The sequence below is a fragment of the Pongo pygmaeus genome, chromosome 15, assembly GCF_028885625.2.
Source record: "Pongo pygmaeus isolate AG05252 chromosome 15, NHGRI_mPonPyg2-v2.0_pri, whole genome shotgun sequence".
In the NCBI taxonomy this organism is placed as follows: Eukaryota; Metazoa; Chordata; class Mammalia; order Primates; family Hominidae; genus Pongo; species Pongo pygmaeus.
In genome coordinates, this window is record NC_072388.2 from 91,615,838 (window position 1) to 91,636,547 (window position 20,710).

Genomic DNA, 20,710 nt, shown 5'->3' on the forward strand with positions numbered 1-20,710 from the left:
TTGGAAGGCTGAGGCAGGAGGATTACTTGAACTGTGGAGGCAGAGCTTGCAGTGAGCTGAGATCACGCCATTGCACTCCAGCCTCAGCAACAAAGTGAGACTCTGTCTCAAAAAAAAAAAGAAGTGACATTCAGAAAATGTGATTAATTATGGAGTTTATTCTACCACAAAGCTTGAGGGTAACCACCTGGGAGACACCAACTCCAAATGAACAAGGCCAGCGTTGAAGGTGAAGTTAAGGTTTTACTTATACAGGCAGAGACAGAGAAGTTTTAGCAGGATGACATTTTCCATATGAGACCACCACATGCCCCAGTGATTTGATTGGTTACAGATTGCTACAACCCAGGAAGATTACTTTATTACCCCTGTTAAATGAAGTTTAGCCTTACGCTGCCTCGTTACATGTTTGAAGTTCTGTCTAAAGGTTTTTCTGGACATAGTGAACTGTAACCTAACTGGAGGTGTAAACAGACTGTAAAATACTCTTGTGGCAATCACTGAGTCTTGGCCAGTCAAAGGTGGCCAACTGGTCCAACGGTGTTCAAATAAGGCAAATGCCAAGCTATAACCAATCCAGCTGTTTCTGTACCTCGCTTCCAGTTTTTGTCCATTACTTTCCTTTTACTGTCCATAAATCTTCCACTGCAAGGCTATATTAGAGTCTCTCTGAACCTATTCTGGCTCAGGAGTTGCCCAATTTGTGAATCATTCTTTGCTCAATTAAATTCTGTGAAATTAATTGGTCTAAGGTTTTTCTTTTAATACTCCATAAGAGGGGGAGTGTTCTGACGGGGTCTTATCTCTGCTGCTGTTTGGTCTTCAATATTTACAAGAAACCAGCTGCAGAAGTTGCAGTTGCAAGCAGTGTTACTCAGGCTACAAAGCCACATTCCTCTCAAGGCTCTAAATAATTTGAAGTTCCAACAGCTTTAAGTCCCAATTATTTTAAGTTTGAATTTAATTTCACAACACTCACCCACACTCACACACACACACTCACTCACAATTTTCTGACACCAGCTGGGTGTCCAACAATTTGGACACTACCCAGGGTTAGTGCAGACTCCACGGGCTGCTCCTCCTCCAGATGCCAGCCACAAGTGGGCTTCCCAGGCAACTGCACTTCTGTCCAATTTGGCTTCAAATTCAGGAGTTCCCATGCTCCCCATTCAGGTTTGATAATCCAATAGGACAACTCAAAGACTCACAAAGTGTTATACTTCCAATTACAGTTTTGTATAAAAGATACAGCACAGGAACCACCAAATAGATAAGGCACACAGGGTGAGGTCTGGGGCGGGGCAGCCACATAGTCCCCATCACCTCTCCTCCTATTCGCAGAGGGAGTCCAGACGGGTCTGCAGCATCCTCAGTTCTTGCCTCCTCAGAAGAAAGAATTTGACCAAGGGGGCATAAGGCAGAGTGAGAGACTGAGGCAAGTTTTAGAGCAGGAGTGAAAGTTTATTAATAAAGCTTTAGAGCAGGAACAAAAGGAAGGAAAGTACACTTGGAAGAGGGCCAGATGGGTGACTTGAGAGATCAAGTGCATGGTTTGACCTTTGACTTAGGGTTTTCTGTGTTAGCATGCTTCCAGGGTCTTGTGTCCCTTCTCCCCTGAGTCTCAGAGTGGGCTTCTTCCCTTGGGGTGGGCTGTCCACATGCGCAGTGGTCCGCCAGCACTTGGGAGGGGCCGCCTGCGCAGTGTGTTTACTGGAGTTGTGCGCATACTCATTTGAGGCCTTCTTCCCTTACCAGTCCGGTGTTTCTAGAAGAAGGTCCTATACCAGTTACACTCCGCCATTTTGCCTCTTAGTGCTCATGATTGAGCCCACGGGCACAATTTGTGAGATGTTATCGAGAAGATGCTGATCACCAGTTTTCAGATTTTTTTCTATCTCTTGGGAGACTATGTTTCCCTGGCGTGCCAGCTGCAACCAATTATTAGAGAGACAGTTAATAACCGCCTGCCCATCATCTGATGGTCGCCTGACATTCCTGGTCGGGGAGGGGACTCTCTTGCCCTGCTCATACCTGACTACCTACTGTAACATTTTCCCCTCAAGAGTCTAAGACCCCAATTCCTTGGGGAAAATGGATGGTCAGTCTTTTGTAACTGCATCCTGCAGTTATAGAGAGGGGCGGTGGTGGTTGTTCTGTGGGTCTTGGCCTCTGCTAGCTGTCCGGGCAGTGTGGCTCTGTGGGTTGGTGAAAGCAGTATCCAGCCAGGTCCAAGGGAGATGGGCAGAACTTTGCCTCTGTCATGTCCCACTGATGGGAAGTCTAGTGGTCTCCTGTAGAAGGGTGACTCTTTATTTTGCTCTCTCTTTTTTTTTTTTTGAGATGCAGTCTTGCTCTGTTGCCCAGGCTGGAGTACAGTAGTGCAATCTTGGCTCACTGCAACCTCTGCCTCCCAGATGGAAGCTATTCTCCTGCCTCAGCCTCCTGGGTAGTTGGGATCACAGGCATGCACCACTATACCTGACTAATTTTTGTATTGTTAGTAGAATTGGGGTTTCACCATGTTGGTCAGGCTGGTCTCGAACTCCTGACCTCAAGTGATCCACCTGCCTCGGCCTCCCAAAGTGCTGGGATTACAGGCATGAGCCACCGTGCCCGGCCAGAAGGGTGACTTTTTAATACTGAGGGGATGGCATCTCTCACTGAGAATCAGCTGGAGACAAATCAGGTTATGAGATTTAGAAGAATGTCAAAACAAAATAAGGGGTGAGGACAGCTCCAAAAAATCCCAAGTTTGGTGACACACCCAGGTAGCTAACACTCCTAGAAGCTGGGTGCATCTTCCTCCCAGCACATTAGTGTGTTCACCAGCCAAAAAGTCCACAGGTTTTATTTCAGAGGCATGATTGATTAAATCATTGGCCATGTGATTGAACTCATTCTCCAGTCCCCTTCTGTTGGTCACATGGGGGGCCAAAGGTTCCAACCCTCTAAGCAGGTGCTTAGTCTTTCTGTGGCCAGCCCCTCCCTTGAATCTAAGGTCCCACCAGGAGTCCCTGTTTAATAGCAGAAACTCAGGTAAGGTCAAAAGGGGCTCATTATGAATAATAAAAGACACTCATCTCTCAGGAAATTCCAAGGGTTTTTGAAGCTCTGTGCCAGGACTGGGTACAAAGACTGGCTATGTGTTTCTGCCTTACTATATACCACACACACTCACATTCCCTCACACGCTGCTGTTTCCCATGGGCCTGGTGGCCAAGGAGGCAGCTCCACCTTGAACCTCCATAGAGGCAAAGCAACCTCATTTCTTTGAAAGACACCATGTCCTGGTGTCAGTTCAATTTCAGGTGAATGCACTAGTTCATGGATGCTGCAGCTCCAAGTAGGGTGATGATTTGGCAGGAGCCGAGGCTTGTCTCTGAGCCTCTGAGCGGAGAGCCAGGCCTGGCGGAGGCATCTAGAGGTAAGCCAATGTCCAGCAGGAACACCTTCCAGGCAGGCACCACCCCCACCCCTGCCGTGAAGCAGTGTCGTTTGTCTGGGGTAATACCTGAGGTTTGTTTCCTCACACCAAGGAAATAAAGGACACGGACACACAAGGAATGAAGTTAAGAGCAGAGGTTTAAAAGGTGAAAGAAAGAGAAAAGCTCTCTCCTGCAGAGAGAGGGGGTCCTGAACGGGTCTTCCGGTCCATGGTGAAGTGCAGGAGGTTTTACAGATGAGCTTGAGGAGGCAGTATCTGATTTACATAGAGTACCAGAGATTGGCTGGACAGGTGTGCCATTTGCATTGCATGCAAAGAAGCTGGCAGCCCCACCCTAATCTTTTATTACGTAGATGGATTCTCTACCTGGCTATGTTGCCTGCTTTTCTACTGTACACGTGGTGACAAAGAAAAGGGAAGATGGAGCCTCCATGTTAAACATACCTGGCTTCCGGGTAGCCCTTTTCTGTTGGCACAGCTGCCGGCATTCACCCGTGCAAGCTTCCAGCTTGCTTGTCTATTTTTGCAGCTTGAGTTTTCAGGCTGTTCTTTGTTAAAAAAGAAATGATTTGGGGGCTGCTTTTTGTTAAAAGGGAAGTTCAGCAGAGGACTCTGTTACCCTCACTATCTGCCTAAATAATTTCTTTTTAGCTCCTGTATCACCAGGAGTACCCCTTCCATCGCCCCCTGTTGCTCCTGCTTCTAATTCTCTCTTCATCCTGCTCTGCTGGAGGAGAGGGGCTGCTAAAAACTCATTTCCAACCTCGGTTTGGTGACTAATGATTCATTGTGCTGCTGCTCTGGAAGGGCCATACACTCTCACGGAGACCAGAATCTTAAGCCACAGGGACACCCTCTGTAAGCCAAGTGGAGGCAAAATTGAGCACTCAGAATCTAGAGTTGAAGGTCCTGAGTTTCAGGTCTCAGCTCCACCACTTACAACCCTGTGATCATGAGCATTACTTGCCTCTCTCTGCCTCAGTTTCCTCGTCTATAAAATGGGGAAAACTATAGTGTCTCCCCCATAGGTTTAATAGGAGAATTAAGTGAGATCATAGAATCTAATGCACTAGTATTTGGGTTTGGGCCAGACTAGGGAGGCCATTAATCAATAATATTAATATGGTTATAGTATTTTATTAACAATTATATATAACAACTATAGAATAACAATGATTATGATGATACAGCAATATAGTAATATTAGTAATCAATACAATGGCAGCAGAATTTGGGATATCACCAGAGCAGGGTCAGGACAGAGGGCTCCTCAGGAGCCTCCTTGCTTGGGGCCGTATCCTCATGTTACCAGAAAGGGCTCCCAATCCAGACCCCAAGAGAAGGTTCTTGGATCTGACACAAGAAAGAATTTGGGGTGAGCCCAAAGAATAAAGTGAAAGCAAGTTTATTAGAGAAGTAAAGAAGCAAAAAGATGGCTGTTCTGTCCTGGTACACTGTCTCATACTCATGCTCGACTGATTATGCTTATGGTTATTTCTTGATTATTTGCTGAACAAGGGGTGGTTTATTCATGAGTGTTCCAGGAAAGGGGCGGGCAATTCCCAGAACTAAGGGTCCCTCCCCTTTTTAGATATAGGCTAATTTCCTGACGTTGCCATGACAGCTGTAAACTGTCATGGCGCTGGTGGTAGTGTCTTTTAGCATGCTGATGCATTATAATTAGCATGTAATGAGCAGTGAGGACGACCAGAGGTCACTTTGGTCACCATCTTGGTTTTGGTGGATTTGGGCTGGCTTCTTTACCACGTCCTGTTTTGTCAGCAGGGTCTTTGTGACCTATATCTTGTACCCACCTCCTATCTCATCCTGTGACTTAGAATGCCCTAACCTCCTGGGAATGCAGCCCAGCAGGTCTCAGCCTTATTTTACCCAGCCCCTATTCAAGATGGGCCACTCTGGTTCAAACGGACACTCAGATATCCCAGTGTCCCTGCTCCCCAGCCTTTCTTCAGCAACTTGGCCAGACACCTAGTTTTCCAAACTCTAACCCAGAAGCTTAGGGCTGGAGTGGGAGAGGCTTAAGCTCCAGGGGTGGGGTCAAGACAGGAGCAGGGAGGAGAAGACATGGACCAAGTCCTTCCCCTATTGAGGGATGTCCCCTCCCCCTTCCTGGGGAAGCTGTGCCATAGGAGGCTGGGGAGATTCCAGAAGGTGTCACCTGCCAAGGAGGGATGAGCTTGCTGAGACCTGCCAAGACTCAAAGGACATTTCAAAACAGCAAAGTTTGTGAAAGGCAGCAGAATCCCACTCCCCATGCTTGCCCTCAGGACCCTCACTGGAGCAGAAGCATTGCTCAGAGCGTGAGAAAGAGAAGCGAGTGTCCGTGAACATGCTGGCTCTGGGTGAGACCTCGGCTAGTGTTTGGTTTCTAGCGCACAGCTGCGTCCTCACAGCCTAGAGCCATGGTTTTATCAAAAGAGAGTAAACCCACAGCAGAAGCAAGTCTTCCTGCTCAGGACTTGGGGTCTGCATGCAGAGGCCTCGTGGCATGGAGGTCCCAAGCATTGACACCAGTGTCCGGGGGCCGAATCCAGTTCTTCCCTTACAGCTGTGAGACCTTGGCCAGGATCACCTTCCAGAGCGTGTCCTGTGGGTCAAGCCCTAATGGGTATTAACTCAGTCAGTCATCACACCAGCTTGAGGAGGGGACGTCCTGTTATAATCAGAGAGTACCTCAGTTCCTTCATCTGTAAAATGGGGATAATAATAAAACTCATGGGGTGATGGAGAGGATGGAGCAAGTTACTATATGTGGAGTGTCATAACAGCTCCTGTCACAGCAAGAGCTCTATATTAAGTATTAGCTATTTTTATTTTTTCAGGGGAAAAAATGGTGTAAATTGACTAATATCTGTGATTGTTTCCAGCAGCCTCCCCCAGAGCGTACGTGCTGGGGTGAGAGTTGAAATTCAACCTGACTCCTGTACCTTAGAGCTTTTCTGAGTGTAGACTCAGGACCGCTCACATAACAGCCAGCCAATTCCAGCCCCACTTACAGAACCAGCATCTCAGGGGGCGGGGGCATAGGAATTTTAAGACCTCCCCCCACCATGGACTCTGTGCCTCCAATACCCCTACAGAAACATTGACTTCATTGAACCCCTCAGTGGGCAAATGTGAAACGGAGCATGCAGGATCTTCAATGTGGACATGGGCAAGGTGACACAAGGCTCTTGGGGCAGTGTCCCTGAGGCATCCTTGATCTCCCTAGCCTGCCTCATCATTTCAGGAACCTTCCAGATGACTTCCATCTCATGGTTGTCCTCCTCACCTTCACCCAAATCTTTAATTCACAGAGCTGCATCCCCTTCTTTGGTTTCAGATGTTCCTGGTCCGCCGGGACAGCAGCTCGAAGCACCTGGTGCTCTGTGTCCACTTTCCTTCCCTGAACGAGAGCTCGGCAGAGGTGCTCGAATACACCATTAAGGAAGAAAAGTTGAGTAAGTACCCGTCTTCTCTGATTTCACTTTGACCACACGGCAGCAGCAGCAGCAGAGAGGCTGCACCTTCTAACCACAGACTCTCCTGTATGCACTGATGGTGTTTAAAATTAGAAGGAGGAAAAGCTTTCAGTCACTGAAGTTGCTTAGCCAGACTTGTTTTGAACTCAGTTCATCATCCAAAGTCAGTGTGAATTTCCACTCACCCTCATTGCAGCTGGTTGGCTTTGCATTCTCATGGCCACATTGAAGTTTCCTCTTGTTAGCTCGATGCAGGGACGCTGGAGAAAGGGAAGAAAACGAGAAGAAATGTCTGCACCCTTGAGTCCTAGTGTCAGCTCAACACACACTCAATCCATGATTGCAGACAAGTCACTTAATCTTTCTGAGCCTCAGTTTTCTCTTCTATCAAGTGGACATAATAGTCACAGAGCTTTTGGGAGGGTCAAAGGGACAAACACTTTGAAAGACAAAAATCTGGGCCAGGCTTGATGGCTCACGCCTATAATTCCAACACTTTAGAAGGCAGAGGCTGGAGGATTTCTTGAGCCCGGGATCTGGAGACTAGCCTGGGCAACACAGAAAGACCCCATCTCTACAAAAAATAAAAATAAATAAGCCAGGTGTGGTGGCATGCACCTGTGGTCCCAGCTACTTGGGAGGCCGAGGTGGAAGATTGGCTTGAGCCAGGGAGGGTGAGGCTGCAGTGAGCTATGACTGTGCTACTGCATTCCATCCTGGGTGACAGAGGGAGATCTGGCCTAAAAAAAAAAAAGAAGAAAAAGAAAAAAAAAAAAAAAAGACAAAAATCCTGTGTGTGCGTAGTGCTGCTGGAAGTAGGCATGGGCCTCAGTGGGAAAATGTTTGGGGGCCCCCTCTCTAGGGTGGGTTTGTTCTGATAATACAGTGTCACCAGGTTTGGGGCTCTTGTGGACTGCTGGGCACCCATCTGTGCCAGCTTTCTCCTCCTCATGTGGTGTAACCGCTCATTGGGTACTTCTCCCCCTCTGCCCAGATAGACCTAATTTATCAAGACAGGAATTGCAACAGAGAAAGAGTTTCATGTACATAAAGCCAACTAAACAGGAGATGGAGTTTTATTATTACTCAAATCAGCCTCCCTGAAAATTCGGAGGCTAGGGTTTTTTAAAGACAGTTTGGCGGGTAGGAGGGGTATGGAGGGGGAATGCTGATTGGTTGGGTCAGGGATGGAATCACAGGGAGTTGAATCTGTCTTCTTGCACTGAGTCAGTTCCTGGGTGAGGGCCACAAGACCAAATGAGCCAGTTTACTGGTCCGGGTGGCTGGCACCAGCTGATCCATAAGAAAGAATGCAGACCTCAAACACCAATCTTAGGTTTTATAATAGTAACATTATCTACAGGAGCAATTGGGGACATTAGTGATCTTGTGGCCTCTGGCTACGTGACTCCTGAGCCATAATTTCTTTTATTCTTTTCTTTTTTTTTTTTGAGATGGAGTTTCACGCTTGTTGCCCAGGCTGGAGTACAATGGCGTGATCTTGGCTCATTGCAACCTCCGCCTCCCGGGTTCAAGCGATTCTCCTGCCTCAGCCTCCCGAGTAGCTGGGATTACAGGCATGTGCCACCACACCCAGCTAATTTTTGTATTTTTAGTAGAGACAGAGTTTCTCCATGTTGGTCAGGCTGGTCTCAAACCCCCCACCTCAGGTGATCTGCCCGCCTCAGCCTCCCTAAGTGCTGGGATTACAGGCGTGAGCCACCGTGCCCGACCCTGAGCCATAACTTCTAATCTTGTGGCTAATTTGTTAGTTTTACAAAGGCGGCCTGGTCTCCAGGCAAGGAGGAGGTTTGTTTCAGGGAGAGGCTGTTACCGTCTTTGTTTCAAAGTTAAACAATAAACTAAATTCCTCCCAGAGTTAGTTCGGCCTATGCCCAGGAATGAACAAGGGCAGTTTGGAGGTTAATGGCAAGATGGAATTGGTTAGGTCAGATCTCTTTCATTGTCATCATTTCCTCGTCATAATTTTTGCAAAAGCAGTTTCAACGGCTATGTGTATACATGCCAGGCATTCAGATCCAAACAGCCTGTTAGAAGAACCTATAGAATATTCCAAGCACTGGTTTACATCTCTTGTAAATGGATCCATCTCTTGTAAATGGAAGCCTTTTACCCTCGGCTAGCAGCAGAGTGACAACAGTTAAGATTCATTAAATATTCTCAAGTGTTTGTTTCTCAAGAAACATGTGTGCCTGGCACTGGGAAGATGCAAAGATGAAGAAAACAGAGTTCCTGGCCTCAGAGGCCTGCAAGTCTGGTTGGAGGGTGGGGACACACTGGCATGGGAGACAGACATCACTTGCTGTGCAGTATAGCATTACTGCATTTGCATTACTGCAAAGGGACCTCTGGCTGGGGACACAGAGGATACAGGTCACTGTGGGAAGGATTCAGGAGGGTGTCAAAGAGGAAGAAGCCTCAGGCTGGGTCCTGAAGGTGAGTATGTTAGTTCAATTGAAGGTTAATCTTCTAGCCTTAGAAGTAGACTAGGAAGGGAATGCAGAAGCAGGTTACCTTTCCTGCTATAAGGAGGTCTTTCCGCAGAGACCCAGAGCCCCACAGAATGGATAAAACACAACTCGCTGGGCACAGTGGCTCAAGCCTGTAATTCCAGTACTTTGGGAGGCCGAGGTGGGCGGATCACGAGCTCAAGAGATTGACCTGGCCAACGTGGTGAAACCCCGTCTCTACTAAAAATACAAAAATTAGCTGGGTGTGGTGGCGTGCACCTGTAGTTCCAGCTACTTGGGAGGCTGAGGCAGAATTACTTGAACCTGGGAGGCGGAGGTTGCAGTGAGCTGAGATTGCACCACTGCACTCCAGCCTGGCGACAGAGTGAGACTCCGTCTCAACAATAACAACAAAAACAAAACACAACCCACGCATTCATGTGTTCAGCAGAGAGTTATGGAGTGCCCACTCTGTGCCAGGCACTGTTCACTGCCTCTCAGAGCTCACTTCAGATGGAGGGAGGGGATGATAAGCAAGTAACCATCCAGGATGACTGGCAGATGGAGAGGTGTGCTATGGGGAACGTGTGAACATGGGTAATTAGCTAGCTACTGCAAGAACCAGCATAACGGCTTAAACCCAGAAGCTGGTTTCCCACTCACAGGCAAGATTCCTGGCCAGTGGGGAAGGAACAGGGACCCCAGTGGAAGAAGAGGCTCTGCCACCTTCAGCGTGCCGCCTCCAGTTTCCTAGGACTGACTCCAAGCCAGTAGGCTGGAAGGGGGAAAGAGCATGGAGAAGGCTTGTGGTCGGGTCTTCCTGCCGAGGCCTAGGAGTGGGTGTGTCACCTGTGCCGCATTCCGTTGGCTAGAACTTGGTCACAAGATCACACATAACTGCAAGGGAAACTGGGTCCAGCCACATGCCCAGGAAAAAGAACAGCACCTGGGTTTTGAACTGCTAGAAGCCTGATCCATGGGTAGTAAGGATAGCCAGTGTAGGGTTGGGGCAAATCATTTATATGGCAAACTTGATTGACCTCTCCGTCTTGTGAAGTCCAGCAGGGAAGAAAGTGTGAGGTTCTCAAAGAAGGAAGAGAGTGTTATGGTTTTCCCAGACCAAGTATACAGCACCCTCTGATGACAGCAGAAGAGGTAGGGCTGTTTGGGGCATCCACTGCTCTCCAAGAACCTGAGTCCCTTCTCATTTGGCCAGGGCCAGGCCTTCTTAGCAGGTGCCCCTGGGGTCACACAGCCCCTGGCTGTGCTTATCGTCTCCCAGGAGATAGAGAGGACCATCGCCTATCTATTAGTAGATAATAGAGACCAGGAGGGTGCAGACCTGTCTCTTACTAAGAGCAGCCAGGCTTTCGGGGAGTCGGCTGCCACCTACCAGTTACCTACAACTTTCAGAAACCCAAGAGCCGGCTGTGCTCTTGAATTTCCACAGCAACATTGGGAAAGTAGCTGAGGTTGGAGGTTATGATGAGCTGAGCTTATCAGCCGGTGCTCTAGGAGCCTGAGGAGGGAGTGCTGTTCACGGGCATGGTGGCCAGGAAGGCTTCTTGGAGGAAAGGCACATCAGGCTGGACCAGCAGACTGTCTGAAAGTTCTGCCGACGTCCTTTGCGCCATACTCCTTCCCCACCTCCCCACCCAGCCTCCAGGGTCACCACTCCACTGTCTCTCCAACCCAATGACACCCCTGGAAACCAGGACATTGTGTCTGGTTTCATGTCTCATTTCCCATTAGGCACCAATGAAAAACCAGAGCTGGATGGTCGTTAAAGCAGTAAAAACAAGATTTGCTCAAAACTGTTGCAATAAGGACAAAGAGACCTCGGTATAGAACTGGGCTCAACTCCGAATACAGCATGGGCAAGTGGGGGTTATAGCCAAGGAGCAGGGTGGGTGGCAGTGGATGGAAAATCACTAAGGGGAAACATCAGGGGTAGGGAGGATTCTGGCAAAACTGACCCAACAGGATTCTTGCTGAAGGCAGGCAGGGTGATCAGACAGCACCCGGGGGATGGTGGAGGACGAAAACTCATCAGATATCGACAGTGATCAGATATCAAGGGAGAGGGGTTTTTCTAAACCAGTGAAGCAGGATTCTTGCTAAAACTGGATTTTAGGAGGCACAGATGGGCCTAGGAGAAGGTTCAGGAGCCTGACTAAAGTTTGGTCAAGCAAAGAATTTTTTCAAGCCTAAGGGACAAATCGGGTCACTCAGAGACAGAGATGCCCAGCCTACTTCTATGGGTTCTTTCTTCCACCCAGGGCCGTGTGGCCAAATCTCACTTTCCGTTTTTAAACTTTTAAAAATTCAGTGCACAATTTGCTGAAAATATGATGAAAACCAAAACTCTTTCGTGTAACCTAACACTTCCATCATCGTTCATGTGCATTCACTATAAATACACAGATGTCATCCATAAGTTTGTGTGTGTGTGATTTTGCTGTTTCCTTTTTTACTTTTTTTTTTTTTTTTTCTGAGATGGAGTCTTGCTCTATTGCCCAGGCCAGAGTGCAGTGGTGTGGTGTGATCTTGGCTTACTGCAACCTCTGCCTCCCGAGTTCAAGCAATTCTCCAGCCTCAGCCTCCTGAGTAGCTGGGACTACAGGCATGCGCCATCACGTCCAGCTAATTTTTGTGTATTTAGTGGAAACCAGGTTTCACCATGTTGGCCAGGCTGGTCTCGAACTCCTGAACTCAAGTGATCTGCCTGCCTGAGCCTCCCAAAGTGTTGGGATTATAGGCGTGAGCCACCCTGCCTGGCCTGCCATCTCCTTGTATTACTCCATTGCTCTCCAAACCTCACTCCCCTGAGGTGAGCCACTCGGGTGCACCCAGAGAACATTAAGAAAGCAGCAGGTAACTTGTTTCTTTGCCAAGTTAATGTGCTGCTCCTGCCTCTTTGCTCTCTTGCTGTTTGATGCCCTCCTCCTTGGCACAGCAATTGAGACAGACCATGGTAGCCACACAGCTTTTTGAATCCCAGCTGTTTTCTCCTGCCTGTGTGACCTTGTGCAAGTTACTTTACCTCTCCAGGCCTCAGTTGCCTTGCCTGTAAGATGGGGATAATGATGGTGACGCCATCACAGGGCGCTGGAAAGGGTTCGTGTGTCTACACTGCTTAGGACTTTAGACACTGTGGCTACAGTGACTGCAGTGCGGGGTGATCTGAGGGGGAAGTGGTCAAGGGAAAGGCCCAGGCCTGGAACTGGAGCCTTGTGTTGGGGTTCCCCACAAAGAGCTGAGGCAAGGGAAGGAGATGTGGGGATACCCCAAAAGGGGTAGCCAGCTTGATCTGTGACCCTGCTGTGTTTGAAGAAGAAACACTTGCTCTGACCACTTCTGTTTCCATGTGCCTGGATTGTCCTCTAGTTTCTTGTTAAGTGTTTCCTTGAAACTCCCTGAAGCAGTCAGCTTGGGCTAGTCTTGCTGTGGTAACAAACAACCCCAACCCCAGTTGCTTGCACACACATGGGTGTGTACACAAAGTAAAATGAGTGTGCAGCTGGCCCTCCAACCTGTGGTTTCCACATCCACGGATTTAATCAAACATGGATCAAAAATATTCAAAGAACAAAAAAGATGAAAAATAACAACACAATAATAAAAAATAATGTAAATTAAAATATAGTATAACAACTGCGTATATAGCATTTACATTGTATTAGGTATTAGAAGTAACCTAGAGATGATTTAAAGCAGAGCTCCCCAATCTTTTTGGCACCAGCTTCATCCATGTCCCTGCAAAGAACATGATCTCATTCCTTTTAATGGCTGCATAGTATTCCATGGTATATATGCACTATATTTTTCCACGGATGGGATGGGGGATGGTTTCTGGGTGAAACTGTTCCACTTCAGATCTTCAGGCATTAGATTCTCATAAGGAGCCTGCAACCTAGATCCCTTCCATGCGCAGTTCACAATAGGGTTCCTGCTCCTATGAGAATCTAATGCCGCCACTGATGTGGCAGGAGGCAGAGCTCCAGTGGTGAAGCTCGCCCTCCCAATGCTCACCCCCTGCTGTGCGCCCCAGTTCCTACCAGTTCCCTGGCCCAGGAGTTGGGGACCCCTGATTTAAAGTATACAGGAGGACGTGCATACGTTATAGGCAGATACTATACCATTTCATATCAAGGACTTGAGCATCCTCAGATTTTGGTTTCTGAGGGGGTGGGGGGGTCTTGAAACCAACCCCCCACAGATACCAAGGGACAATTGTATTTCTCACTCAGGTGACATGCCATCTGAGGTTCTTTGCAACAACTTGTGTATATTGCAATGCAGGCTGAAGGAGCAGCACCCATCTGGGGCATTCAGGTGGGAAGAGAAAGCAGAATCCATGACTGTTCCCAAAGGTTCCACTCAGAGAAGGCAGGTGTCACTTCCCTTCACATCTCATTGGCTGAAACAGGTCACATGGCCAGGCCAGCCTCCAGTAGGATGGGAAGTCTAATCCTCCGGCAAGCATGTGACCCACAGGGCGGGGTAGCCACCATTTTGAACAAGCACTATTATGAACAACCATCTGCTGCATCCCCAGTCCTCCTCTCTGCTGCACAAAGGTGACAAGAGATGTCTTGGTCACCACTTGGCCTCACTGGGGACCCTCAGAGGCCCGATGTGTGTGGAGAGAGAGGGGACCAGCAGAAGAGGCATGGGGGCAGGGGATGTATGGGATGAAGGGCCGAGACTCAGGGTGGAAGGGAGGCTAGCACAGCTGCTGAGCTGCAGCCTGCCCGTTTATGGCTGAAACGAGCCACCTGGCCAGGAGGACACTAGCTACTTTTTCATTCATGGGCTTTGAAGATGGTGACAATGACAGATTCAGGTGATGGTATCTTTCTGCTGGCTGCTTTAAAAAGAAGGCCAGTTGGCCCCATCTCCCATCTCCAGAAGAGGAACCATGAGACAGTGACAAATGCCCATACAGGAAGTGAGCTGCCCAGCACTCACGATCTGAGTCATTTGCCCCATGTTTCCCAGGTAGCCCCTCTTCATTCCCTGTCTATTCCCCTGGCTTGCTTTATTTGTTTATTTATTTATTTATTTATTTATAGAGACAGAGTCTTGTTCTGTTGCCCAGGCTACAGTGCAGTGGCGCAATCATAGGTCACTGCAGCTGCAGCTGCAACTCCCTGGGCTCAAGCAATCCTCCTGCCTTAGCCTCCCAAGTAGCTGGGACGACAGGTGTGTGCCACTGTGCCTGGATAATTTTTTTATTTTTTGTAGAGATGGGGATCTCTCTTTGTTGTCTGGTCTCAAACTGGCCTCCCCAAGTGCTGGATTTACATTTTGATTTAAATCCAAGTCAAATCTCTTTCTAGGATAATGGGTCAGCTGGTGAAAGGGTCAAACCTAAGAGCAGAACTCAAAGGCATTCTGGGTGACACTGACATCCATGCACATGGATCTCCACTGCCCAGGAGGACTCATCTAGAATTTCTCCTTTCCTGAATTTAAAACGTCCCCATAGTCCAGTGGTGATAACCACCAATGCCAATTAGCACAAGGGTTCACTACATTTGCCCATGAGACGGGCTCCCTTCCCAGGGACAGATGTGTCAACTTCAACTACTTAACCTAAGAGCACATGCCTTAGAGTGGGAGACTTGTTCAGTGCAAGAAGCAATCCTACCTGAGCTAGTCCAGCAGGTTTGTTTGTTTGTTTGTTTGTTTGTTTTCACGGTCTCGCTCTGTCAGGCTCTGTAGTGCAGTAGTGTGATCACAGCTCACTGCAGCCTTGACCTCCTGGGCTCAAGCAATCCTCCCACCTTAGCCTCCTGAGTTGCTAGGACTACAGCTACACGCCGCTGTGCCTGGCTAATTTTTGTATTTCCTGTAGAGACAGGGTTTCATCATGTTGTGCAGTTGCAGTCCATAAAAAGTAAGGAGTGATTATTATTAAAAGAGAGATTGGTGTCGAGAAGGCAGCCTCTTGATATTTCAGCAATGAGGAAGTACTGATGGCCTCGTGGTAATCTTGCACTCTTGTTAATGCAAACCTCTTTTGAGAGCTTAAGCTTTAGAAAGGCTGGCAGTTCTGGCTTTTAATTCTCTGTCACCTTGTGACATCAGACATGTTACTTAATTTCTCTGCTTCACTTTCCTCATCTGCAACACGGGAACATTTGCAACACAGCTACTGGGAAGAGTGATGAGCAAATCAATCGGTGACTACTCGTAGGGGCTTGGGACCGTGTTGCCTGGCACATGGGATGTGCTCCACAACTTTGTCTCCTGGATGAAATGGGGACATTTATGGGAAAAAGCCTGTGTGTAGTAAGCACACCATAAATACTAGCAGCTATAATTAGCTATGGAGTTTGAGCAGCATGCAGTTCATACCACAAAACCCATCGTTTCCTGCAACACTTTGCTCTTGGAGAACTCCTGTAAGATGTTGATTCGTTCTTCTTATCTCACATTGGTTATTACTCATAGAGGTTTTGGCTAAAATAACCACAGTTTATTTCTTTCTGTTTTCAGCATTCCCCTTTTCAGCCTCCAACACTGGAGTTGGGCCAGGAAAAAAATACATCATGAGACAATTTAACTCCAAGAACTTTATTGTAAAACTTCAGCGGTGAATTTCTTTAAAAAAAAAAAAAGATCTTGAATCATAGTGGTGTATTCTTAGCCTCCTTTTTTTTCACTTAGACATTTTATTATGAGCTTTCTCTGTGTTATTGAACATTTCAAAGACTTTGCAACCAATTAAATATGTGTTGGATGGCTTCTGAAGGAAGACAGTATGACAGGCTTCAAGACAGGGTTCTTGGCATTGAACCAGTGGGAGAGACAGGCTCATGCATACATAACCAGAAATACAAGTCGTTCGAACTGTCCTAAATGTTAGAATGTAAGCATGTACTCTGGGTCATCAAAACCAATGACACTCAGGGAAATCCACCCAGGCCTACTTTGGGCCTTGGACGATGGAAAATATTTGTGAAAAAGAGAAATTGAGGAACAGATGTGTTAAGCTGAGTCCACAGCCTGCATCAGGGCTCAGAGGCAGGAAAAAAAAAATCAGGAAAGGGTAGAACTCTGTTGGGGGAGAGGTGGATTGGAAGTAGAGTCAAAGTTGAGGCTAGAGGGTGGGATTCGGCCAGGTCATGAAAGACCTTAGCCACCACCCCAGGGTGTTAGAGATTTGGTTTGTAGTGTTATCGGAAGCCACGCAAAGGTTTTGAGCAGGAAGTAGCCCTATGAGATTGGTGCTTCAGAGTAGAGCTTGACTGTGTGGGACCTGAACAAGACAGTTACTCTGCCAGGACAGAGGAAGAGGAGGAAGGTGCTTGAGACACCTGTCTCAGGTAATGGCCTTCATGGCTGCCTAGGAACTGGGACTGGGGAGCTAAGATAAGGGGCAGGCCCTGGGGCAGCCATTACCCACCAGAAGGGAAGCCCTTTCAGTAGGTTGGGGCCTGTGAGGGGCTGCAGTACAGTAATGCCTCTCCAGGAAACGGGAACATAGGAACAGTGGAGGAGTTTGTTTTGCAAGGAGAGAACTGGACACAGGAAGAAGTTTTGACAGAGATGGAGAAAGATCTAGAACACATGGCCTCAGAGGCAAGAGAAAAGGGAGAGATGAGGGAAATGGGTTAGTATTGTGGGTGGCCAAGCCTGAGTGTACATGGGCTGCCACCTTCAGGGGCCTTGCAGCTTTAGAAAATACATCTAAGTTGGGAAAGCAGCCCAACTCAACTGTCTTGAGGGGCCAGAAACCACTGCACAGATACCTTGCTTTTGGAAGTGACTACAAGAGGGGTCAGGGGTCAGGGCCCAGGCCACAGTGCTTCCTGGGCTTCCTGTCACAGGAGAGCACCGGGTTTGGGTAATCTTGGCTCAGCATGTCTTAGTCTATTTGTGCTGCTTTAACAAAATACCAAGACTGGGTAATTTATAAAGAATGGAAATTTATTTCTCACAATTTGGGAGACTGGGAAGTCCAAGATCAGGACACCAGCAGATTCTCTTGTCTAGTGAGGGCTGCTCTCTGATCCAAGATGGCACCTTGAAGCTGCGTTCTCTGGAGAGGAGGGATGCTATGTCCTCACTTGGCCAAAGGCAGAAGGGCAAGAGAACTGAATACTGTGTGAAGGCTCTTTTGTCAGAGTCTTAATCCCATCCACGAGGGAGGAGCCCTCATGGCCTAATCACATCTTAAAGGCCTCAACTCCTCATACCATCATGTTGGCCATTAAGTTTCAACACGTGAATTTCGGAGGGGACCCATTCAAGCCATAGCACTCTTTTTTTTTTTTTTTTTTTTTTGAGATGGAGTTTCACTCTTGTTGCCCAGGCTGGAGTGCAGTGGCGCGATCTCTGCTCACTGCAACTTCTGCCTCCTGGGTTCAAGCAATTCTCCTGCCTCAGCCTCCCGAGTAGCTGGGATTACAGGCATGTGCCACCATGCCTGGCAATCTTGTATTTTTAGTAGAGACAGTGTTTCTCCATGTTGATCAGGCTGGTCTCGAATTCCCAACCTCAGGTGATCTGCCTGCCTCGGCCTCCCAAAGTGCTGGGATTACAGGTGTGAGCCACCACGCCCAGCCGCTGTAGCACTCTTTTATAAGGGCATTAATCCCATTCATGAGGGTGGATCCCTCATGATTCCACCCTCATGACTTAATCGATATCCTAAAGACCCTACCCCTTAATACTCTTGCATCAGGAGTTAGGTTTCATCATAGGAATTTGGGGGGACACCAGTATTCAGATCATAGCAGCGTGAAAGGAGGCAACATCTGGGCAATCACCTTCCTTTCAGGTTGTGCCTGCCTCCCTTTCCCACCCTCCCTGAAAACCTCTGTGGAAATTCTCTACTCAATAACCATACTAGTACTAGCACGTGCAAGACTAACACCACCATAAAGCAGAGCTCTCTGCCAGGGCAGTGTGCATCTTAGCAGGAATAAAAGCTCTTGTACTGGTGTTATCATGGAATGTCAGTCATTAGCCCATGAAGTGTGGGAGTTAGTTTGTCCTGGCCATCCTGAAATAGCAAAGGAGCGGGAACCTGTTCTATGTAAGGCTCTTTCTGACTGACAGCATCCTCCCCAAGCCCACATTCACCCAGACCCTCTGACTTCCCTGCAAGGCTACTTAGGTGCACAGTGAAGTTTATTGGTTTCTTGCCTGTTCTTGCCTGTTCAGAGTGATTTCTCCAGGTTATCACAGTGCAAAGCCCCCTGGAAGAGTAGCAGTCCCTACAGCCCCCTCCAGAACCACCCTACTTCATTTCTCTCCTCTCTTTTGCATGTATTGTGTTCACTCCCGCCTCTGAGCCTTTGCTTGTGCCATTTCCTCTGCTTGGGTTGGTCTCACCACTCCTCTCAGCTCATCAGGTGTTCCCTATCCTTCATTGTCTGTTTCATATTGTCGCATCTTCTTTCCCCAGCTGGGCTGGAAGCTTTGTGTCTCACAACATCTGTGGTCCATTGTCCAGCAGAGGGCAGAGCCTGTTGCAAGTGTTCAGCAAATACTGGTCGACTGGCTAATAACAGCTCACACTTGTGCAGGGAGACGGCCTGATCTGGATGGACTGAGAGGGTGGGCTTTGGAACCCAGTGGATCCAAAGTAAAATCCCACCCCTTTGCTTTCATCAGTTGTGAGATCTTGACAATGCCACTCAAACCTCTACCTCACTAAGCCTTGGCTTTCTCAACTGTGAAATGGGCTCATAATCATAGTGGTGATTAACTGAAACTTTGTGCAATAATAGTACCTGGCACACAGTAGGTGCTCATAAAAAGTTAGTTGTCTCTCCTCCCTTCCTGATTGTCCCCCTTTCCATGTGATGTGGGTGTTTAAGATTAGAAAACCTGACTTCTGTCCAGTCTGGCTTGTTAGAAAGTTGAAGTCATCACTTGGTCCTAATAAGTAAAACCCTGACCAAACTGAAAAGTCAACAACTCTTCTTGGATCTGTCATAAAGGTGGGGTCACAGGTCAAGTCACTGCCCCCAAAATTGGAGAGACTAATAGGCAAATGCAGTGAACTGTAGCTTGCCAGAGCAGAAACCCACAGGCACAAACTCCCATGGGAACCAGTGCTGAGATAGAGAAACCCAATGTGTAACTGATGAACTAGTGGATGTTCACTGTGGACAGGCCTGAGTTAAAACTCCAGGGAACCCAGTCATCTAGGGACCCCCACACTTTTGTGAGTTTTACCACCAGTAGCTTGACCAGGTTCCTGCAGTGAATATCAAAGATCTCATGCATCCTGCAGGAAGAAGGGAAAAGGAACAGTTTGGAAATATGCCAGAGCACGCTGTTCTTCTCAATAAGGTATGCTTTGAGAGCTGATGTAGTTTGGATCTGTGTCTCTGCTCAAATTGCGTGTTGAATTGCGATCCCCAATGCTGGAGGTGGGGCCTGGTGGGAGGTGTTTCGGTCACAGGGGTGGCTCCCTCACAGCTTGGTGCTATCTTCCCAATAATGAGTTCTGGTGAGATCTGGCTGTTGAAAAGTGTATGACACCCTCCTGCTCAACCTAACTTGCTCCTGCTTTTCATGTGAAGTGCCTGCTCCCACTTCACCTTCCACCATAATTCAAAGCTCCCCAAGGTTTCACCAGAAGCTGAGCTGATACGAGCACCGTGCTTCCTGTAAAGCCTGCAGAACCATGAGCCAGTTAAACCTCTTTTCATTATAAATTACCCAGTCTCAGATATTTCTTTATAGCAATGCAAGAATGGCCTAATACCAGAGCCTAACCTGCCTGGGAAAGGGAAATACCCAACTCCAGCCCATTTTAGCCATCCTGCCCAACTTAAAGGGGGAGAAAACTGAGACATACTTTTGAAGTTAACAGTCCAGAGGCACAGGCTCAGTGAAAGACTGAGACTTACCCATAGGATTTAGAACTCTCCCCCTCCCCAACACCTTCTCATCATATCACTAAAGGCCTGTTTATAGCAGTTCCTTTTATCTAGTACATTACGTTTGGCCATCAAGAGAAACTTACAAGACATATTAAAAGGCATTAAACACTGTTTGAAGAGGTATGGCAAGCATGAGAACAGACTCACATATGGTAGAGAGGTTGGAATAGTCAGACCAGTAATTTAAAGCAACTATGATTAAGGTGCTAAGGACTCTAATGGCTAAAGTAGATGACAGCATGCAAGAACAAAATGGGGAATGTAAGCGGAGAGATGGAAGTTCCAAGAAAGAACCAAAAAAATGCTAGAGACCAAAAACACTGTAACAGAAATGCAGAATGCCTTAGATGGGCTTGTTAATAGACTGGACATGGCTGAGAAAAGAATCTCTGAGCATGA

General features: G+C 47.8%; 1 protein-coding gene across 2 annotated transcripts in view; it reads left to right on the forward strand.

Moving 5' to 3' along the window:
* Positions 1–20,710, forward strand: part of RIN3 (Ras and Rab interactor 3) — a 174,540-nt gene that overhangs the window by 56,546 nt on the left and 97,284 nt on the right. For both annotated transcript variants that reach the window (XM_054448274.2, XM_054448275.2), the window contains exon 3: positions 6,792–6,909. In XM_054448274.2, the coding sequence (XP_054304249.2) occupies positions 6,792–6,909 (118 nt within the window). The remainder of the gene's footprint in view (positions 1–6,791; positions 6,910–20,710) is intronic.